Raw genomic sequence first — 17,734 nt, forward strand, 5'->3', positions numbered from 1 at the left:
TAAATGAGTTAAATGATGAATCAGTTATAATATTTTTGTTTAATAATTTGTTAATTTGGTAAACAATTATTATTATTTTTTTAGCACAGAGTATAACACAGCTAACAGAGCTCCAGAGAGACCAAATCAGCTCCCAAACAGCAGAAGCATCAGTCAACACTGATTATTATGTAAAGCAGACTTATATTAACTTTACCATAAACCTTATAAAGTATTATACTTGCAAATTACAATCACATTTTTGTCTGTATTTCTAACTTTACTCTTGCTTTTGTAGTCCTGTGTAACATTGTATGCACCAAAGTAATTCTTCATCACCGCACAGAAAAAAAAAACTGTATACACACAACCAAGTGAACAGTAGCTGAAAACTGAGCGGCGATGGGTGTTGACATACAAGTCCAAAATTTTATTTTTCATTTTTTTCTTCTCCCCCAAAGGATTATGAGCAGATCATTATCATTTCATGAAATTATTATTTAAATTCCAACTGTAATAAAAACCTTTGTGGCAGTGGAGCCTGTGCTATGTTAACATGCTGTAGCTTACTATAAACCTATGAAACTCTGCATTAGTTAACACACAGCTAAAACTAACCAATAAGGACATAATGAACATGCCCACCACACACTGAGGCTGATAAATGTTGCTAACTAGCACATAACCTTATATGATCATGATGTCCTGCTCATGAAAACTTTTATGTCTACATGGTAGCTCATCCTCATCAGTCCCACACGCAGATTAATGTCTTTTACACATGTGTATCCATATATCTGAGTATATGTGTGTGTGTGATAACGAGGTGCGGGGGTGGTACAGAGTCATCTTACCTAATATAGGAGAGGAACGTCAGCAAGAACAGCAGACAGGCCAAGACGTCAGCCCTGCCCACGATACCAGACACCTGGAACACACACACACACACACACACACACACACACACACACACACACACACACACACACACACACACACACACACACACACACACACACAGAGTTAGATTTTGGGATATTACTCATGTGTTGGACAGCTGTGGTGAGGAAACACTGCTGGATGTCCATGTGGAGGCCATTATGCTGCTACGCTACGGCGAGATGCACAACTTTAGCTGCGGCTCATCACTGTCTCTGTGGAGTCTGCGTCTGAGAAATGTTTGTTTGGTACTGAAACCCGAGAGCAGGATTACGGTGATTATGGTTCAGACAGGTGCCTATTATCACGGCCAAGAATGAGTATAAAGGCTTTTCTGTACTGGCCGCCCACGCATGAGTGCTGTTGTTGATGGATGCCAATAGAAACTGAGGAATAAAAGAAAGGACTGTGATCAGGCTAGTTTCTCCTTCAGTTCCTGAGGTTAGGGTTCTGTCCTGCCAGAAATGTGCAACTTTTAGCACCTCCCTTTGAAATATGTGAGGCGGGTGTGTCTCAGGGCTACAACACAAACAGCTGTTAACATACCAGAGAGGACACCATAAGGCCATCGGACAATATTTAAAACTTTTCGCATGATTTTCCATCTAATACAAGTCAAGCTACTTCTAGATAGTTACAAAAAACTGGCCGTCTGGTTGTGCTATATGAAGAACGAGGGGATAACCAAATAATTTATTTAATCCTCCCGAGATCTTGAACATCTGTACCAAATCGGATATCAGTCGACCCAACAGCTGCAAAGGCATTTCATCCATCCATCCATTTTCTATACTGCTGATCCTCTTAAGGGGGGGGGGGCTGGAGCCAATTCCAGCCGACATTGGGTCAGAGGCGGGGTACACCCTGAACAGTGTTCTGTGAGGCAACAGTGTTAACCATTTCACTAAAAGCATTACGTTTTAACCCCAGGGGATCACCAAAATCATCAGGATTCATCCTGACCATGAGTCTCGATGGAGCGTTTCATGCCAATCCATCTAGTAGTTGGATATTTCAGGACCAAAGTGGTGGACTGACTGTGCTAGCAATGTGGCTGTAGGGTTCAACGACAACTGCTGGCATCCAACAGCTGTCCAGATGTGAATATTACTGGCATTGGATTCTACAGCTGTTTAGCTAAGTAATCATCATCTGAAGTTGAAATTTCAAATCAAGCAAGCACACTTCCTGAAAAGGAGCTGTTCTCTTCCAATGGAACATTTCAATGCCATTTTTGCTGTGTTTTGGACAACACAGTCTACCCAGGACTCGTTTAATACAATCTGACCAAATGTTAATAATTGTGTAAGTTAAGGCAGTTGAGTTAGTGAGTTTCCACAGTCCTTATACCAAAAACACAACAGATCTTGCAGTTGCATTGCATCCAGTTCTTTCCTGACTTGGTTTATGATTGGTACCAGCGTGATTGTTAAGTGTTTCGAACCATTTCAGCTGCCTCGCTCAAACTACCTGCTGTAAAACACTGACTTGACAGGTCTGAGCAGGAATAATCAGACGGTTTATACCCAGTCAGCCAAATGCTGCTCAGCTCTGGCTGTTTGCTCTAACAGTCACCTTAACAGCAGGAAAATTTCAGGATGTATTGCAGACTGTTGGACAAAACTGTAAGCTTCCTGTCTGGGGAGTAATAGCCGGTGCGTGTTGTATATCCTCTTAAATTCGGCGGGTGTTTCTCCATAAAGCTGATCTACGGCATCAACCGCAGTTCCAGCCGGTGGATTTTTGTGTGTGGTGGAATGGGGAGTCAGACACAGCCCTGGCAGAGCAGCAGTAAACATGTCCAGCAGACACTGATAAAGAGCAGGATGGGTGGGGGTGACGGTGAAACACCGAAATAACAAGCAATGGCAGAGAAAAATAAAACAAGGAGCGTGGGATTTACATCTAATCTGCATCTAATTTGCAAGCTAAGGAGAGGGAATTAAAATAATGCTCTACTTGCTAGTGTACGTTTCATGACTGCAAGTACGTGAAGGTCCATGAAGGTCCAAGTGACATCAGTTTTGTCATCAAGGCTCTGTGTGAACATCCACGTACCCACTGATATACTGTGACTACGCAGCAAGGGAACTAACGCAGGCTAGAAAGCAGTATAATAAGAACAAGTACGCATCCGTGGTGTCTGCAACTGTCCGTGTTAGAGTCCGCAGAGTCTGCTAGAGTCTGATGTGACAGAAAATCGAGGTGGCGGTTTCCATGAGTTCACCTGGAACTCCCAAACTGCAAGAAGGTCTGTTTCTCTCTGCTAACATTGTTGCACGTAGAACTAGGCTTGGTTAAAGTTATCTTTAAAGCCATATTATTCTTGTTTGGCAAAGGTCTAACTAACCAATCAACCAACCAACCTTTTTGGCCTCGGACGTCTTACAAACGGCAGTGTGTGGTCGGCCTAAGTCCCTCTAAACTTCACACATGGTCTCATTTCAATTAATAAGGCTTAAATGATCCAATATTGGACTAAAAATCAAAGATCAGAGAAAAAGTCCAAAAACTGAAAACAGATTTGTGAATCAAAGCTTTGTTTTTTCTTCTTTCTTCTCTCCCGTGAATCATGGTGATGACCCCTCAGATTTATCTGGTGTCCCAGTTTATAAAACTGTAAATGAAGCAGTTCATATTTTTCCATTCATGTATTGGTACTTTTATTTCAGTTAACAATCTGAATACTTCCTCTACTACTGGATAAAATCGCTGTGCTTGCACAAAAAGTTATGGTGGAGCTGCTTTAGGATATATGGGTTTTACTATGCAGAAAATAAACAATTCAGTCTTTCTCATAGTAAAGAGAATCTTCTTTTAAACAACCTTCCACAAGTTTCAACACTTGCAAGCCTTGATGTGCAATGCTACATTATGCAGAGGGGAGCTTTCTTTTCACGCTTGGCATGCAGCCTTGGGCGTTATTTGAATTGCAGTGGCATCAGGTGACGATCCTGCTGCAGTGGAACAATATACAAGATGGTTTTCTCAGCACCAGACACATTACCAACAAGTCTTCCTGTATAACCATCTATATTAGGAGGGGTTGTAGCTGGTTTTCAGTTACTATGGCCACCTGCATATACAGACAGTGAGAGTTCTGAATGATAATGTCCCTGCACCATCCAAAGGGAAAGGAAATGGATTTGAAAATGGTATGTGAAGACCTGAAGTACAGCCACACTTCCACTCCCTCCATTTTGGGATATTTTTCAATGAGAATGAAATACAGTTTCCCACAAAATACATCCAATATCAGATTATAATCCCAAACAAATTCATATCCTGACGCTCTCCTCTTGTACCGAACTCCTGAACTCCTGCTGAACACTTACGAGGCCCTCGTGCAGCAGTAATAGCATGGGGAAAGCAAACAGTGACACAGGGTGGAAGACTTAGCTACCATTAACCACGGTTTAGCTAGCTGATGTGCATTAGCTCACATCAGCGCTTGACATATTTTCTGGTTTGGTTCCATCAGTTAAAAGTTCCAGGTGAACTAGTGGAAGCCCTTATCTATATGTGCGGCCATGCCAGGGTGGGTTTGGGAAGAGTGACGCGCTACTTAATATGACAATTACATCTTTGCGACAAAGAGGTGAAAGACTGAAGAGTGGCTTCGAAAAACACATCACAATGCAAAAAACAGTTAAATAAAACGGGATAAGACTTTTTTAATGCCTGTGTTTTATTTTTTAGAGGAACCTTTTTTTCAGTGCTAACAGAACTTTTTCCCTTATAAGTGGTTCCTTTTCTACTTCAGGTTTTGCTTTCAGAGCTGAATTTTATTTTCAATGTCAAACTTTAATGTCTCTGTTGTAGCCGCATAGAGGTGAGAATGGAGGACACTGAAGGGAGAAGGTGCACAGGAGAAGGTCAGGGAGAGTAGAGAGGGGGAGGAGAAGGATGGACTTCCATGTGATACCTCATTAAAAAAAAAAAAAAAAAGATGGAGGGAGTAAGCAGGAAACAAAAGATCAGACATATTAAATTACAGCAGGATAAAATTAGGCCTGGCTGGAATGCTCCAAAAGCTTTTACTGCCAAGATAGTCGAGTGCAAAATCTGTAATCAAATTCCTTCCTTTGTTGTTTTCTTCAAGGTGCTGTTTAGGCTCCACAGGCGAGATCATACACAGAGAGAACAACACTGCACACTGTCTTTACCCAAAACACCACTATGAAAATGTTAAAGACTGCACCTGCTGCTTTACAGTCAAAACAGATTTTACATTTTATTTTCGCTTTTTCCTTGCCACCGTCGCCAAGTGCTGCTCTTGGGGGAAATGTTGTGTCTCTGTAGATAATATTAATACAGTCTAAACCTGCTCTATATGAAAAGTGCCTATAGATAACTTCTGTTATGATTCAGTGCTATAGAAATAAAACTGACCTGACCTGCTTGACCTTACTTTCAAGGATCAAGGATCAAGGAACTTTATTGTCATACCAGGACATTTACATGTTATGGTACGAAATTAGTACTCAGGTCCCAGTTTAAGCCATTCAGAGCCGTGAACAAAATGAAGTATAAACATAAGGGCAGTAGTATAAACATTAGAGTAGAAAAATAAATATAACATTAGAGAAATTAAAATAAACATTAGAGTAGAAATATATAAACATTCAGTCAGCCGTCTTTAGTGAAGGAGTAAGTAACTTCCAGGACTGAATCTGAATCTTATTTTAAGAGATTCGTTTAAGAAACACCACCAACATTTTAGCTCTCCCCTCAAGGTAAACCCAGACAGTGAGCAGTGAATGTTCCAGCAGTGGTTCTATTCAAACAGCCTGAGTTTGGAAATGATAACTGGATTTACTGAGAAGAGTCAGTCTGTACTACCTGCATAGCAGAGTGATTTCGGTGTGTTAAACAGGCAACTGCTGCCTTTCCCAAGAGAACCACACCTGGAACTGCAGCCTTAAAGTATTTGGAAGACATTAAAAATTAAAAACACATGTCGAAAACCAAACTAAAATGTCCTTAGTTGTTGTTGTTGACCCGTCCCACATTGGACTACAAGACACTGCTATTTTACATGTCCATCATCTTCCAGCAACTTCCTCCACTACAGCCAACTTTGGTGCATAGTAGTGCAAACCCGGAAAATATATTCGCATGCACAGATACTTCTAAGGCCCCCAAACCCCACCAGCAGCCCCGGACACACACGCACACAATCTTGAAAAAGTTTTTGAATACATTTGAAAACTTGTCTCCTTTAGGTTTTTACTTTTACCACCGACTCCTCGAAAAGCTCCACCTGCTGACTCAGCAGGAACTTTAAGACCTTTTAGAAAATTCATATGTCCGTCAGTGTAGAAACCAAGATATTTATATGAACCTACACAGCTCATCCATATTTACACTGGTAAGGACTGTGAATATTTCATTGACTCCATTCATTAGTATAGAACATTGGTTAGATATTGATAGTAAAACAATGCCGCTGCTCATTGTTTTGCCTTCTACACATTATCCCACAATGTAAAACTTTCATTTCTTTATCCAATCAGCCAATAAGCTAAGAGATTCCTACTGATCATATCAGGAGCTTCTCTGAATGTTAATAAAAGTGGAAATGTTCCTTTCTGATGGCAGAGAGGGCAGGTTCAGACTCCTATGAACTCCTTTCATAGAATCTGTACCTTTTGTCAAACCATATGGGAAATCCACTTTTCCATATAATTACTTGAAGAGTTCAGAAATGTATGTTGCCATTATTCTTTTTTAACTGTACTTACTCCAGTAAGGTTTCTTGTTAAATAGCTTCCTTTCAGAATAATGGCTGTCTCCAGCTTTATTATGAAGGCCTGTTTCTTCTTCAATCAATTTTTTAAAAAAAATAGCAGTTAGAGAGTTTCTTGTTCTCTAAAGCAGAATTAGAAGACGTCCATCATTTTAAATAAAGCTGGTTACTATAAATGAGAAGATTAGCTGATAAAGTCCTGCTGGCCGCTATCTTTTTTTTTTTTTTTTTTTTTTTTTTTTTTTTTAACAGTAGTGGTTAAATTACCCTCCTGAAAGGTGGCAATAAAATGAGCCTCAGTCTTTATTAAAAACGAACAACAGTAAGTAGTGATCTGGATTTCTGCATCTCTCTCCAGTTACGTCTATGTAGTTTGCAAACTCAGTGAATTGAGTGGGAGGAAATACTTGAAAGGGGTCACAAGTTTGTGAGCAGTCATATCGTACAAGTACAGAGTCGACCACAGCTTCACCCCTCCCAGATATACTGTCGATTTATACTCATCGCTCAGAGGACATATCCCTCCGCTGACGATACGTACTGTGCATCCTTTAAAAAACAAAACAAAAAAAGAAAAACCTAAACTTTCTTTAGAGAATCAGCAGAGGGAGGGCAGAGGAAACATTACTGAGCCTGCTGCTGCTGATTTTCTGATGTTTTCTTCCATCTGCTCCATAGATACATAGACAGATAAAGATATATATACATAGATGGATAAATAGATGTATAGATATAGATTAGATATAGATATATAGTTGGCTTTCACTCTATATAAATATTTGAACATATGTAACTATATATATGTTTGTTCCACGTGCGTGTAAGCTGCAGCAGTTCAGTGAGGTCGCTGTCACGCACACGCGAGGTAGAGTAGTGTGGCCCTAGGCATAATGTCCAATGAGCTGATGAGTATTCACAGCAAGCAAGTAGGCGTATTGATGACATATCGATTCTCCTCCTCCTGCACGCTCTACTCAGGCTCCACCCCTCTCCTGCACCAGAGTGCTGCCAATAGGTGTGAACACGTCTCACACAGACGGTGTCTTTCTCTTTGCTGTGAGGACACTTGTAGACAAAATGCATTCCGTCGCCCCTAAACCTGATTCTAACCTGATCCTTAAAACCAGGTCTGAATCCTCATACAGCCCTTTGAAGGTGTGAGGACATGGACGCAATGTCCTCACAGTGTAGACATGTCAACGAAGGTTTCAAACAAAAATGTGTCCAAAGAAAGCCATGTAGACACACACACACACACGCAACCACCCACCCACCCACCCACCCACACACACACACACAGTCACACACACAGTCACACACACACACACACACACACACACACACACACACACACACACACACACACACACACACACACACACACACACACAAAACATCAGAGGCCTAAACCCCTCGGAATCAGTGAGATGAAAGGAGATTATTTACATCCTTAAGTGGATGGTCTCTAAGTGGTGAGTTAATGCGTGTGTGTGTGTGTGTGTGTGTGTGTGTGTGTGTGTGTGTGTGTGTGTGTGTGTGTGTGTGGACTATAAAGGCGTTGCTTAGTCACCAACAAATACTTTGAGGGGCCAGGATGGACAGAGATGAAAGGGAAGAGAACATGGGAGGAAGTGAGGGATGAAGAGTTATCGAAGGAGAGGTAGTGAGGTGCAAGATGAAAGGACGAGTTGTGGGGTGGGAGGGGTTTGTGGTGGTGGTGGGGCGGGGGGCCTTGTCTCTCTCTCTGCATGAATAAAATATCAATTTGTGAAGCCTCTCTCTCCCTTGGCGCACACACACACACACACACACACACACACACAATGAATAATAATATGTTTGGAATGTGAGCAGCAGTAAACAGATTCCTCTCCTTGAAGCAGAGGAAGAGGAGCTGCTGTCAGAGTTGCTCTGTCCATTTAGTTACTACACACACACACACACACACACACACACACACACACATACACACACACACACACACACACATGCTGGTGTGTTGACAGGCAGTCTGAATTAATCTGGCCTTACTCCTCTGACCCCACACACACCATCACTGCCCTTCATTTCCCTCCACTGCTCTCACCATCAGTGGCAGCAGGATTACACGAGCTGCCTCATGCTATGCTAACTATATCAATATACAAAACAGGAATGTATACATGTGTATACACGTGTAAAACCAGGAAATAGACCAATGCAATACAGCAAGGAGACAGTAAGAACAGCTAAAGAGTGAATGGAAAAAGCTAAATACACAGCAGTGTGGACACCTTATCTGGATGATGACACCTGATCACAGGTCTCTGTATTGACATCTGGAAGTAATGAGCAGCCATGTCAACAAACACGGTGCGTCTCAGGTCAGGGGAACGCGATGCCGCTGAATGATGGGATGACACGTAGCTGCTCTGCAGTCAGCGGTCAGAGAGGATGATTCCCTGACGTCAGCACTGGATCAGCACAACAGGAAATCTTCGAAATCTACGCCGTGCCTCAGTTTGAGCAGATACACTGTGTTTACACACATTGCCTCTCGTGAAGCCGCGTGCGCGTTGCAGAACTGTTTTGATTGGACAGTTCTCTGACATTGCCGCTGTACTACACACAGGGAAATTGCTCACTTCCTGTTTCCTGAGTACAGAACAGCTTTACTGTCTGTTTTGTTTTGGGGTTTTTTTTTTTAACCTTTTACACATTTTAATAAAACAATGGCAGATCCTGCATTAGTGCTGGGAGTGCTCTCCTCTCCTCTAGTAAACGACCCCGTGCGTCAGTTTCTGTGGGCACTGAAACGAACAGTGTCTCGCTGACACTTGCATTGCATCAGAGGACATTTGCATCAAGTTGAGCTTCTCCCAACTTTCCCTCGTGATGCCGCTGGGACGGAGGGATGCTGCAACGCCAGGTCCCATTCACAACACAACAGCCTTAGCTGCACAGATTCTGACATTTCTCTATCCCTCTCGCTCTCTCAGTGTCTCTCTCTCTCTCTCAGGCAGTGCAATAAAACGTTTGCTGGAATACCCCTTTAATCTGATCCAGGTGTTTATGGGAGGTATTTTCATTGTAAGGAAAGAAACTTTTACTTTTACCTCTCTCTCTCTCCCTTTCTCCATCTCTCTCTCCCTAATTTGGGCCAATTACATAATTCAGCAGGAATCTGAGCTCAGCTGCAGCTGCCTGTATGCATCCAAACCCCAGCACTGTGGGAGAGGAAGTGTAAAAGTACAGCTCGGTTAAACACACCCAAACACACTCACACAGAGCATGTGATTCTTTTATTTATTTATTTTTTTGCAGGCAGACTGTCACCCCAGGCGCATTCTAGAAAGCGCTGTGTATCTCTACTCGCTCGTCCCTCGCCTCTGTCTGTCCTGGCCTTCACCGACAGCCCAAACACACCGAGACGGCTTTATTTTATGTGTGTGTGTGTGTGTCTATGTGTCACACATATGGCTGACGGGGTTTCTGCACATGGCCAGCGATCTATCAACAGAAAGAGGAGAGGAGCTGTGGATGAATGGAGGCTTTTCAGCTCTGAAACAGGAGCCCCATTCACTGGATATGGACTGGCTCGCTGACTGGCCAGACCGGCCCCCTGTTGGACACAGAAAACGATGGGGACTGTCACAGGTTCTGGTCCTGCTTCTGTTGAGTTTATTTGAAGTGCCAAAACAACGTACCAAAACAACTGGAGGAAATAAAAAAAAAAAAAAAAAAAAGGACACACACACACACAGTGATACAAACAGACCGGAGGGTCATACTAAATGCTTCTCTATTCCAAAAGACTAAACAGAGAAAAAAACAACACTGACCTTGTGATTAAAGATGGGAACATCTCATTACTTATTTATTGCCGAAAATCAGAACTCAGGAAACTGAATAATGGTACAAAACAGAAGATTTCCATGAATAACGTGAGGCAAGAAACCAGACTTCCCACTGCCTCCAAAATTTCTAAAATGTTACCATCTTCATTATCAAATTTCAAGAACGGCCGGGATTTTGTTATGAGTTTGATGACCTTGAATGATCTTGAGCTTTACGGAGTTTTAAATTTCAGATTCACTCTACAGAACCAGATTAACAGCCTACAGCCATGCTAGCATTTCTGAGCGACTGTGATAAGACAGTGCTGCTTTGCGCTAAAAGCTAATGTCAGTATGCAAACAGCAGCAACATTAACAGTGTATTGTTAGCATGCTATTTAGCAGGTGATGCTGAAGTTTTTATGTTAGCATATTTGGAAGCAGCAATAGCACACAAAGCACATTGTGACAGTGTCAGGATAGCATACACTGTATATGGACATTTGAGCTACTTAGAAAAGCAAAGGAAACCGGCACTACTAGCTAACATGGAAAAAGAGAGCAATGGCAGCTACCAGCAGCAGCAACACAAGCCCAGACTAAATTAGCACTTGCAGATAGTAAGAGATAAAGTCTGATGCTAACCACTAATGGTCTGTTAGCACAGGTTAAGATTGTAGCTACTCCCTCACCCCTAACGTTAACATCGTTAGCTTGTGTGAAATTCCTGCTGTTTAGCATCGAAATATTACCAAATACCAGATTCAAACCAGATGTCTTAGGTTATCGTACAGGCTTCACAGCATTTGATAACTACAGTGTGGATGGGAAAAGATTCAATCAAGAAAACTATGACAACCCAGGATTTATTAAATTAATTAAGCCCATAATTAATAAAATTACTTGCTTAATGAAGTGAAGCATTTTCCATTCAAAAGCCATCAGTCTGCCATCTCTGCCAGCTGTCACCAAAGTCACACAGTGAAACATGTCTAGCAGAGAACTGATCAAAGAGCCTGCACTATTCAACAAGCACATTCACAGGAGCAGTGTAAGCTGATCTGTTCAAATCCAGAGCTCCTGACCTGATCACTACTCAGTTAATTCTGCTTTTTTAACTTCTGCTGTCTGTGGCACCGCAACAGCTACCGATGTCACTCACAAGCCTATCTATAAGACAAGTTTGAAATTGAGACTAACTGACGTTCCCATGCCTGCAGCCATGCCACTAGCATGACTGAAAAATATATTACAGCAACAACCCTCAAAGTTTAAGCAGGCTGTGTGCTTGAGATCTCAGGTTCAGTCAATGCCGCTCCTTCATGTACACGTACGAATGCAGAGTGGATTCAAAGCACTAATGATGGCTCCTACAGGTGCTTTTATCTTGAAAAGCCCGTGCTTACAAATACTAGGATGCTAGCAGGATCTTTTTGCTGCTGCTTCTAGGCAAACCCACAATCAGCCACGGTCAGGAGGTATTTAGCTATCGTAGCTAATGACATCAGCTAATGCTGTTAGCCGACTAAAGACGAAACAAAACTGACATGGCACGCGTGATGTTGTTTAGTGATGTTCTTTGACAGTGAAACAGGCTGAAACAAACAGGCTTTAATTATGTTTTCCTCCTGTATGAGAGAGCTAACGGCACAACTGTCCAAGAGGCTGCAGGGGAGACAGACTGTGACGGTTTACTGGCAGTAAGCAAGAGCAAAAATCTCTCTTTAGACTCAAAGAGGACTGAAGGCTGCTTCTGTTTCCAAACTCTCACAAGCGACAACCCATCTCGTCTTATTCTGGGAAGGTTTCAAAGTCATTCTGGCCGAGCAAAGGAGTTTGTTTGAGAAAGCGAGCATGAGCATGAACTTGTGGGTAATCGTCCCTTCTTGTGTGTCTGCACACAAAGTCTGTGCGTTTATGTGTGAGTCCACCATTCTCGCTCTTTATCACGATAAAAGAAATGGACTCCATCTGGCCTTAATGACAGAGCCTGTTAATACTGAGATACAGTGTGGGATTCATCAAGCTGTGTGTGTTTGTGTGTGCGGGTTTGTATATCGGCAAATTTCCATTCACTTCTGCTCTATTTGCGTAACAGTAGCAGATTTGGGCTGAAACATTAAGACTATGTTTGGACTGGTAGCCTCATGATGAATCCCACTCCAGGTTGGAAGCTGACAAATCTTATGTCTCCTTGCGCATCAAGAAGTCACATGATCAGACAGGTTGCAAACAAACCCCCCCAGGTTACTCAAACCTATTCTGAGGAGAAAACAAAGGTTAGCATTAAAATGATTCCCCATTGTAAACATTCACCACAGTTTACAGAACGACTTCCTGTTTCAACTCCAACCTACAACGCTTAACCTGTCTGTTGCTCCCATTTCCTGCCTCACCGGACCCATTTCACTAATGCTGCCTTATTCCAAGATTTCAGCAATGACTTTGGTCAGTTCAGACTCATCATGGCCAAAGGACCAAGTGGCCAGAGCTGTCAAAATAAAACAGGAAGCCAGTGTCTGCTGCACTTGGATGAAGCTTGTCTCGTCCTGGTTGAAAGCTTTGGGAGAAGGGTAGGTCAGCTCCCCTGTGAGCCTCTCAGACCCAGCAGTACATTATCTTTGTGTAGATCCACAGAGATCTTTGTTAAAGCAGCTTACAGGTCTCAACCCAGTCTCAATTAAGCCATTCACAGCTTATATAAGAATGATGATAACCACGCCAACATAGATCGAAGAATTTTCCGTTTCTTTCAAAGCAAACCTGACTTGTTTAGAGAGTGGGTGCACTGAGCCAGTGGCCGGCTCTCCCCCTCCTCTCTCTCTCTCTCTCTCTCTCTCTCTCTCTCTCTCTCTCTCTCTCTCTTCCCGTCACATCCAGTCCCAGTGTTTCTGCCTGTTGTGGCAATTTGACTGACATGCTGGGAGATGGAGCAGGGAAATCAAACTCTCTCCTGCACTTGCCCGGAGACTCTGAGACCTTATTTCTGACTCCTTCACGCTTCCTGCTCTCACTTTCTTTTCTGTCGTGTCATCCCGCTTCCCCCTCGCTCCCAGCGCGCTTTCTCTACCTCTCCTGTGAAGCTTCCTTTTTTCTCTCTCGCCTCCTTCGTTGTGTCTCTCTGTACAGGGTGGGGGGAGTCGCGGGGGAGCGCCCTGGCAGGAGGCCTGTCCTGCTACAACCCCTGCTGCTCTCCATTCATCTCTTTCTGTCGCTCCCTCTGCCTCTGCCTACTTCTCCTTTCCTTTCATCGCCCTCCTCCTCTGAATCTCATGCATTTCTCCTTCTTGGCTCCACTCTTTCTCCATGCTGTACACACTCCTCTGCTCCATTCATCTCCCACCCTCAAGCCCTTGCAGCGAAGGGGGGGGGGGCCCCCTTCGCTGCAAGGGCTTGTGTAGTGAACATCTGAGCCCTTTTATTGTCACCTCACCTGTAGGAGAGCGGGGAAGGAGGAAGAATAATAATCTGCTCTGCTTCCTTGGCAGCTTCTTTTTTTTTTTTGCATAGATTCCACAACTCGTACAACTTGACTCACCACTTTTCAGAGTCAGATAAGGGGGGAAACGTCGAATGTCGCCCTTTGGGAATCGAGTGGTAAGTAGAGCAGAGCTTCTAAATGGCAAAAGGTGTGCGAGTGCTGAATTAGGCTGACACGCAGGGACGCAAGAGGAAGTCAGAGAACTGCAAGTGAGAGCGAATTAAATAATAATGTGAAACTGTACTGATCCGGAGAGACCTGCTCTCTTACTCAAAGGCACCACTGCTGGGTGGACAGCTGAGGACAGGAAGACTCCGGCCCTCATTTCTCAGTCCATTTACAGTCTCTGCAACAAGAAGCAGATACTGCAACCGCACAGATAAATGGCTACAGTGTCCAAGCTACTGAGATTCATTAAGCTGGAGCTCCCACTGTCTTGTCATGTACTGCGTGGAAGTCCTGTCCTTCTACCATCTACGTCATGGGCCTACAACTGCTTCACAGTGGAAAGTTTTACAGCCACAAAGACATGGGGCAAATTAAAGAGGGCTTTTACTTTGAAGTAGCTGCATATACGCAACATGCACATGTTTAAGTTCAAATGGACTGCTAACCCATGTTCGAGGGAGAGGACCTGAGGTCAGAGATACAGAGCTGATATGGAGGTGTTTAAGCTCTAAAAAAAAACATGGTTTCAAATCTAAAGTTTTGGTCTATGACATTAAATATTTAAGACTAAACATGTAAATACACTTATGCATGATTTATGAAAAATAAACATCAGCTATTCTGCGTCATTCAGGACTGTGTCGGTCACATTTGACTGACAGTAACCCTCATCAGATTTGGATTCAAAAGCTCCTGACTCCTGATCAGTGCAGAGAAAAAAAACAAAAAAAACAAAAATAGAGCACAAACAACAACAGTGGTACAGAAATCTGCAGAGGGAAATAAAACCACAACTTTGGCAGGAATGTGTGTTGTGAAATGTGCTGGTAAGACGCTGATTCAGAGGCCATGAAGCTCCATAATTTAATCAGGATGGGTGAATCAAATTCAGTTTGTCTTGGAGGCTGAAAGTGCATCAGCGAGAGAAATGGAACATGAAAAGGCTTCTGAACTTTTGAACTTCTTGATTTGAAATCTACAACATGTGTTGATGACACAGCATTTTAAACTTAATATGAAATATGACAAGAAAAAAAAATAAGCTGAGGAGGCATCATCTTTCACGGAGTACAGTTCACCTCGACCCATCTATATTTGGTATTTGAAAGAAACGTATTTTTAAGATATTTATGACAACTAATGGCTTAGTAACAGCCTTCAGGTGGAAGAATTCTGGGGCCATTTAAATTGAATTAAATTATTAGCAATGTGTGTGAAAGACGTGTTAATTTTTAATCGTATTTCACACAAAATTTGTGTGAAATGTAGCTGTATCTCTGACTGGGGGACAGTTTCCCAAAATCCAAACTAAAATAATTTACCTTATCATTTACTTGCATTTCTGAAAAAAAAAAAACAGAAATCAGGCTTTTGAGGCAGGTTCTGTTTTAACACCATGTCATTTGAATATTTATCGTGTCAGAGGTGGAAAGAAATGTTGTGTTTTCTCCCACGCACCTATGCACAAGTTGTTCACACTCTGGTACATAGTGTAGATACAAGATCACTCTCATATCTTCCTGTTAGATGTAAGACTACAGCCAGCAGAGCTTAGCTTAGCATAAAGACTTGAAACAGCCATTGTTGTAAGCAGGAAGATCCCAAAATCCACCTACCAACACCTCTGGAGCTGCTTCATTAACATATTTTGTTTATTCAATCCTTAAAAACACAGTGTAAAATTTTTACAGTGGATTTGGTGTGATGCTGTTTGAGTTTGTAACCTCTGGACAGAGCCAAGGTAGCTGCTCCTCACCCCACCATCACCAGGCTTTGTGCTGTAGCTTCATATTTATCAGATGTAAATGAGAGCAGCAAAATATCTCCACCAAAAAAGTGAGTAAGCATATTATCTCCTTTCAAGTGCTCCTCAGCATCTGAGGCTGCTGGGTGAGGGATTAGAGCTGAGGAGATGGGGTTGCAGTGGTAGGCTGTAAAAGGCCAATGCTCTTACAGTGGCAATTTTAATGTAATGGAACATTTTGTGAAAGATCAAAGTTGGAAATATGAACCATTTCGTATTTTTATACTAGTTTCTGACTCCAGTTTTTGGTAGTAACTTTGTATTCTGCTCCAGATGTGCCCTTCCTGCTGTTTCTGCTGGGCTGTACTGGTCACGTTACTTCCACTGAGCTGGCTATGATGTGACTGTGTGTGCGTCGTGTACTCACGGCCTCGGTGTGGACGGGGTGCACGGCGAAGAGGAGCGCCGTGACGAAAGCCAGGCGCCAGTCTTCAAACACGCAGCGCTCACACGTGCGCATCAGCAGGCAGGTAACGGCGCAGTGCAAACAGACGTTGACGACGTGGAAATACAAGGGCGTCATGCCGCCCAGCAGGATGTTCAACCTGACAGACAAGAGAGAGGGTTATTCAGCACAGTGGCACGAGGTCGGGTGGGGGGGCTGCAATCTGAGCGTGAGAAACAGATCTGTTGCTGTGTAAAAGTACAGCGCAGGCAGTGTCGCTCATTTTCCCATAAACCCTCACCATAAGAAGACAAAACAAAAAAACAAAAAAAAAGGTTGAGCTTTATCTAAAACAATCATTCAGCTGCGGATTTACTGTGGGAATCTCTAAACTAAATTACCTTTTTTTTTTTTTTTTTTTTTTACGTTTTGCGGGATGAAGTGATAAGCCTCACAATCCTGAGCAGAATCTCGATCTGTTTTCCACGCTGCCGTGAATTTCAAATGAAAAGAGCATGACTGCTTTGAGAGAAAGAAAAAGAGAGAGAGAGAGAGGGAGGGGGAGACAGAGTTGGGATTCCTGACACCAAATCACACCCTGCTTAAGATCCTCCAGCAGCTAATCCCTCGCTGGGGAATAAGCGAGATGTGCAGTTTTCACCTAGTTGATCATAACTGGTGTGACGCTGTGACAGTTCCCTCTCCACCCAGCAGAATATCAACAACCCGATAACAAAGCAGCAAACTCCGGGAAGAGGGAAGCGTTCCACTGGTTGCACCTATCACTCCGTTAGATTGGATTTTACTAAAGCCATGGTATGCAGATCTAATCCTCATAAGGCTGAGCAGATGGAGGAAGATATGGAATCCAACGCCGTGCTGGTATCTACGTAGTGTTAATCAAGATAAGCTTGTAGGAGTCACAATTACAAACTTATATCTACAGGAAAAGAATATGATAGAGATAAAAGATTTAAAAAAAAAGAGTCGAGATTCTTTCTAGTCATTTTAAAAACATGACTGGTCATTGAGGTTTTTCATCCTCATTTTGCTCTTCCCTCTCTGGGGGTGAGGGGGGCAGAGCTGCAGCTGTAAACACTAAAGTAAAATCAACACAGTGAAAATAATATTTCCTCCACTTTATCATTCAGTGACTATCAGCTGCATCAATTGCTGATGATTCCAGATTCCAAATTAGAATCTGGAATCTCAAATGGAACCAGCTATCAGAAGCTTGGTTTTCTCTAGCTCTACTTAGAGGAGGTTTGCCATCAGAGGCAGGGCTGGCAGTTTGATGTCCAGCCCCTCCAGCCCACATGTCAAGAGCATCAGAGTTTCTCCTGATGCTAAAACAGAAAAGGACTAAAAGCTGTTTTCAACCAAACTCCTCCACAAAACAGAGAATCAGAGGAAG

The 17,734-nt window shown here is 42.8% G+C and overlaps 1 protein-coding gene across 1 annotated transcript in view; it reads right to left on the reverse strand.

Annotated features, from left to right (window-relative positions):
- tmtc1 (transmembrane O-mannosyltransferase targeting cadherins 1) overlaps positions 1 to 17,734 on the reverse strand; it is an 86,686-nt gene that overhangs the window by 57,314 nt on the left and 11,638 nt on the right. The window contains exons 2-3 of the mRNA XM_041029916.1: positions 16,303 to 16,480; positions 834 to 907 (exon numbers count right to left, since the gene is read on the reverse strand). Of these exons, the coding sequence (XP_040885850.1) occupies positions 834 to 907; positions 16,303 to 16,480 (252 nt within the window). The remainder of the gene's footprint in view (positions 1 to 833; positions 908 to 16,302; positions 16,481 to 17,734) is intronic.

The sequence above is a fragment of the Toxotes jaculatrix genome, chromosome 22 (genome assembly GCF_017976425.1).
Source record: "Toxotes jaculatrix isolate fToxJac2 chromosome 22, fToxJac2.pri, whole genome shotgun sequence".
NCBI lineage: Eukaryota > Metazoa > Chordata > Actinopteri > Toxotidae > Toxotes > Toxotes jaculatrix.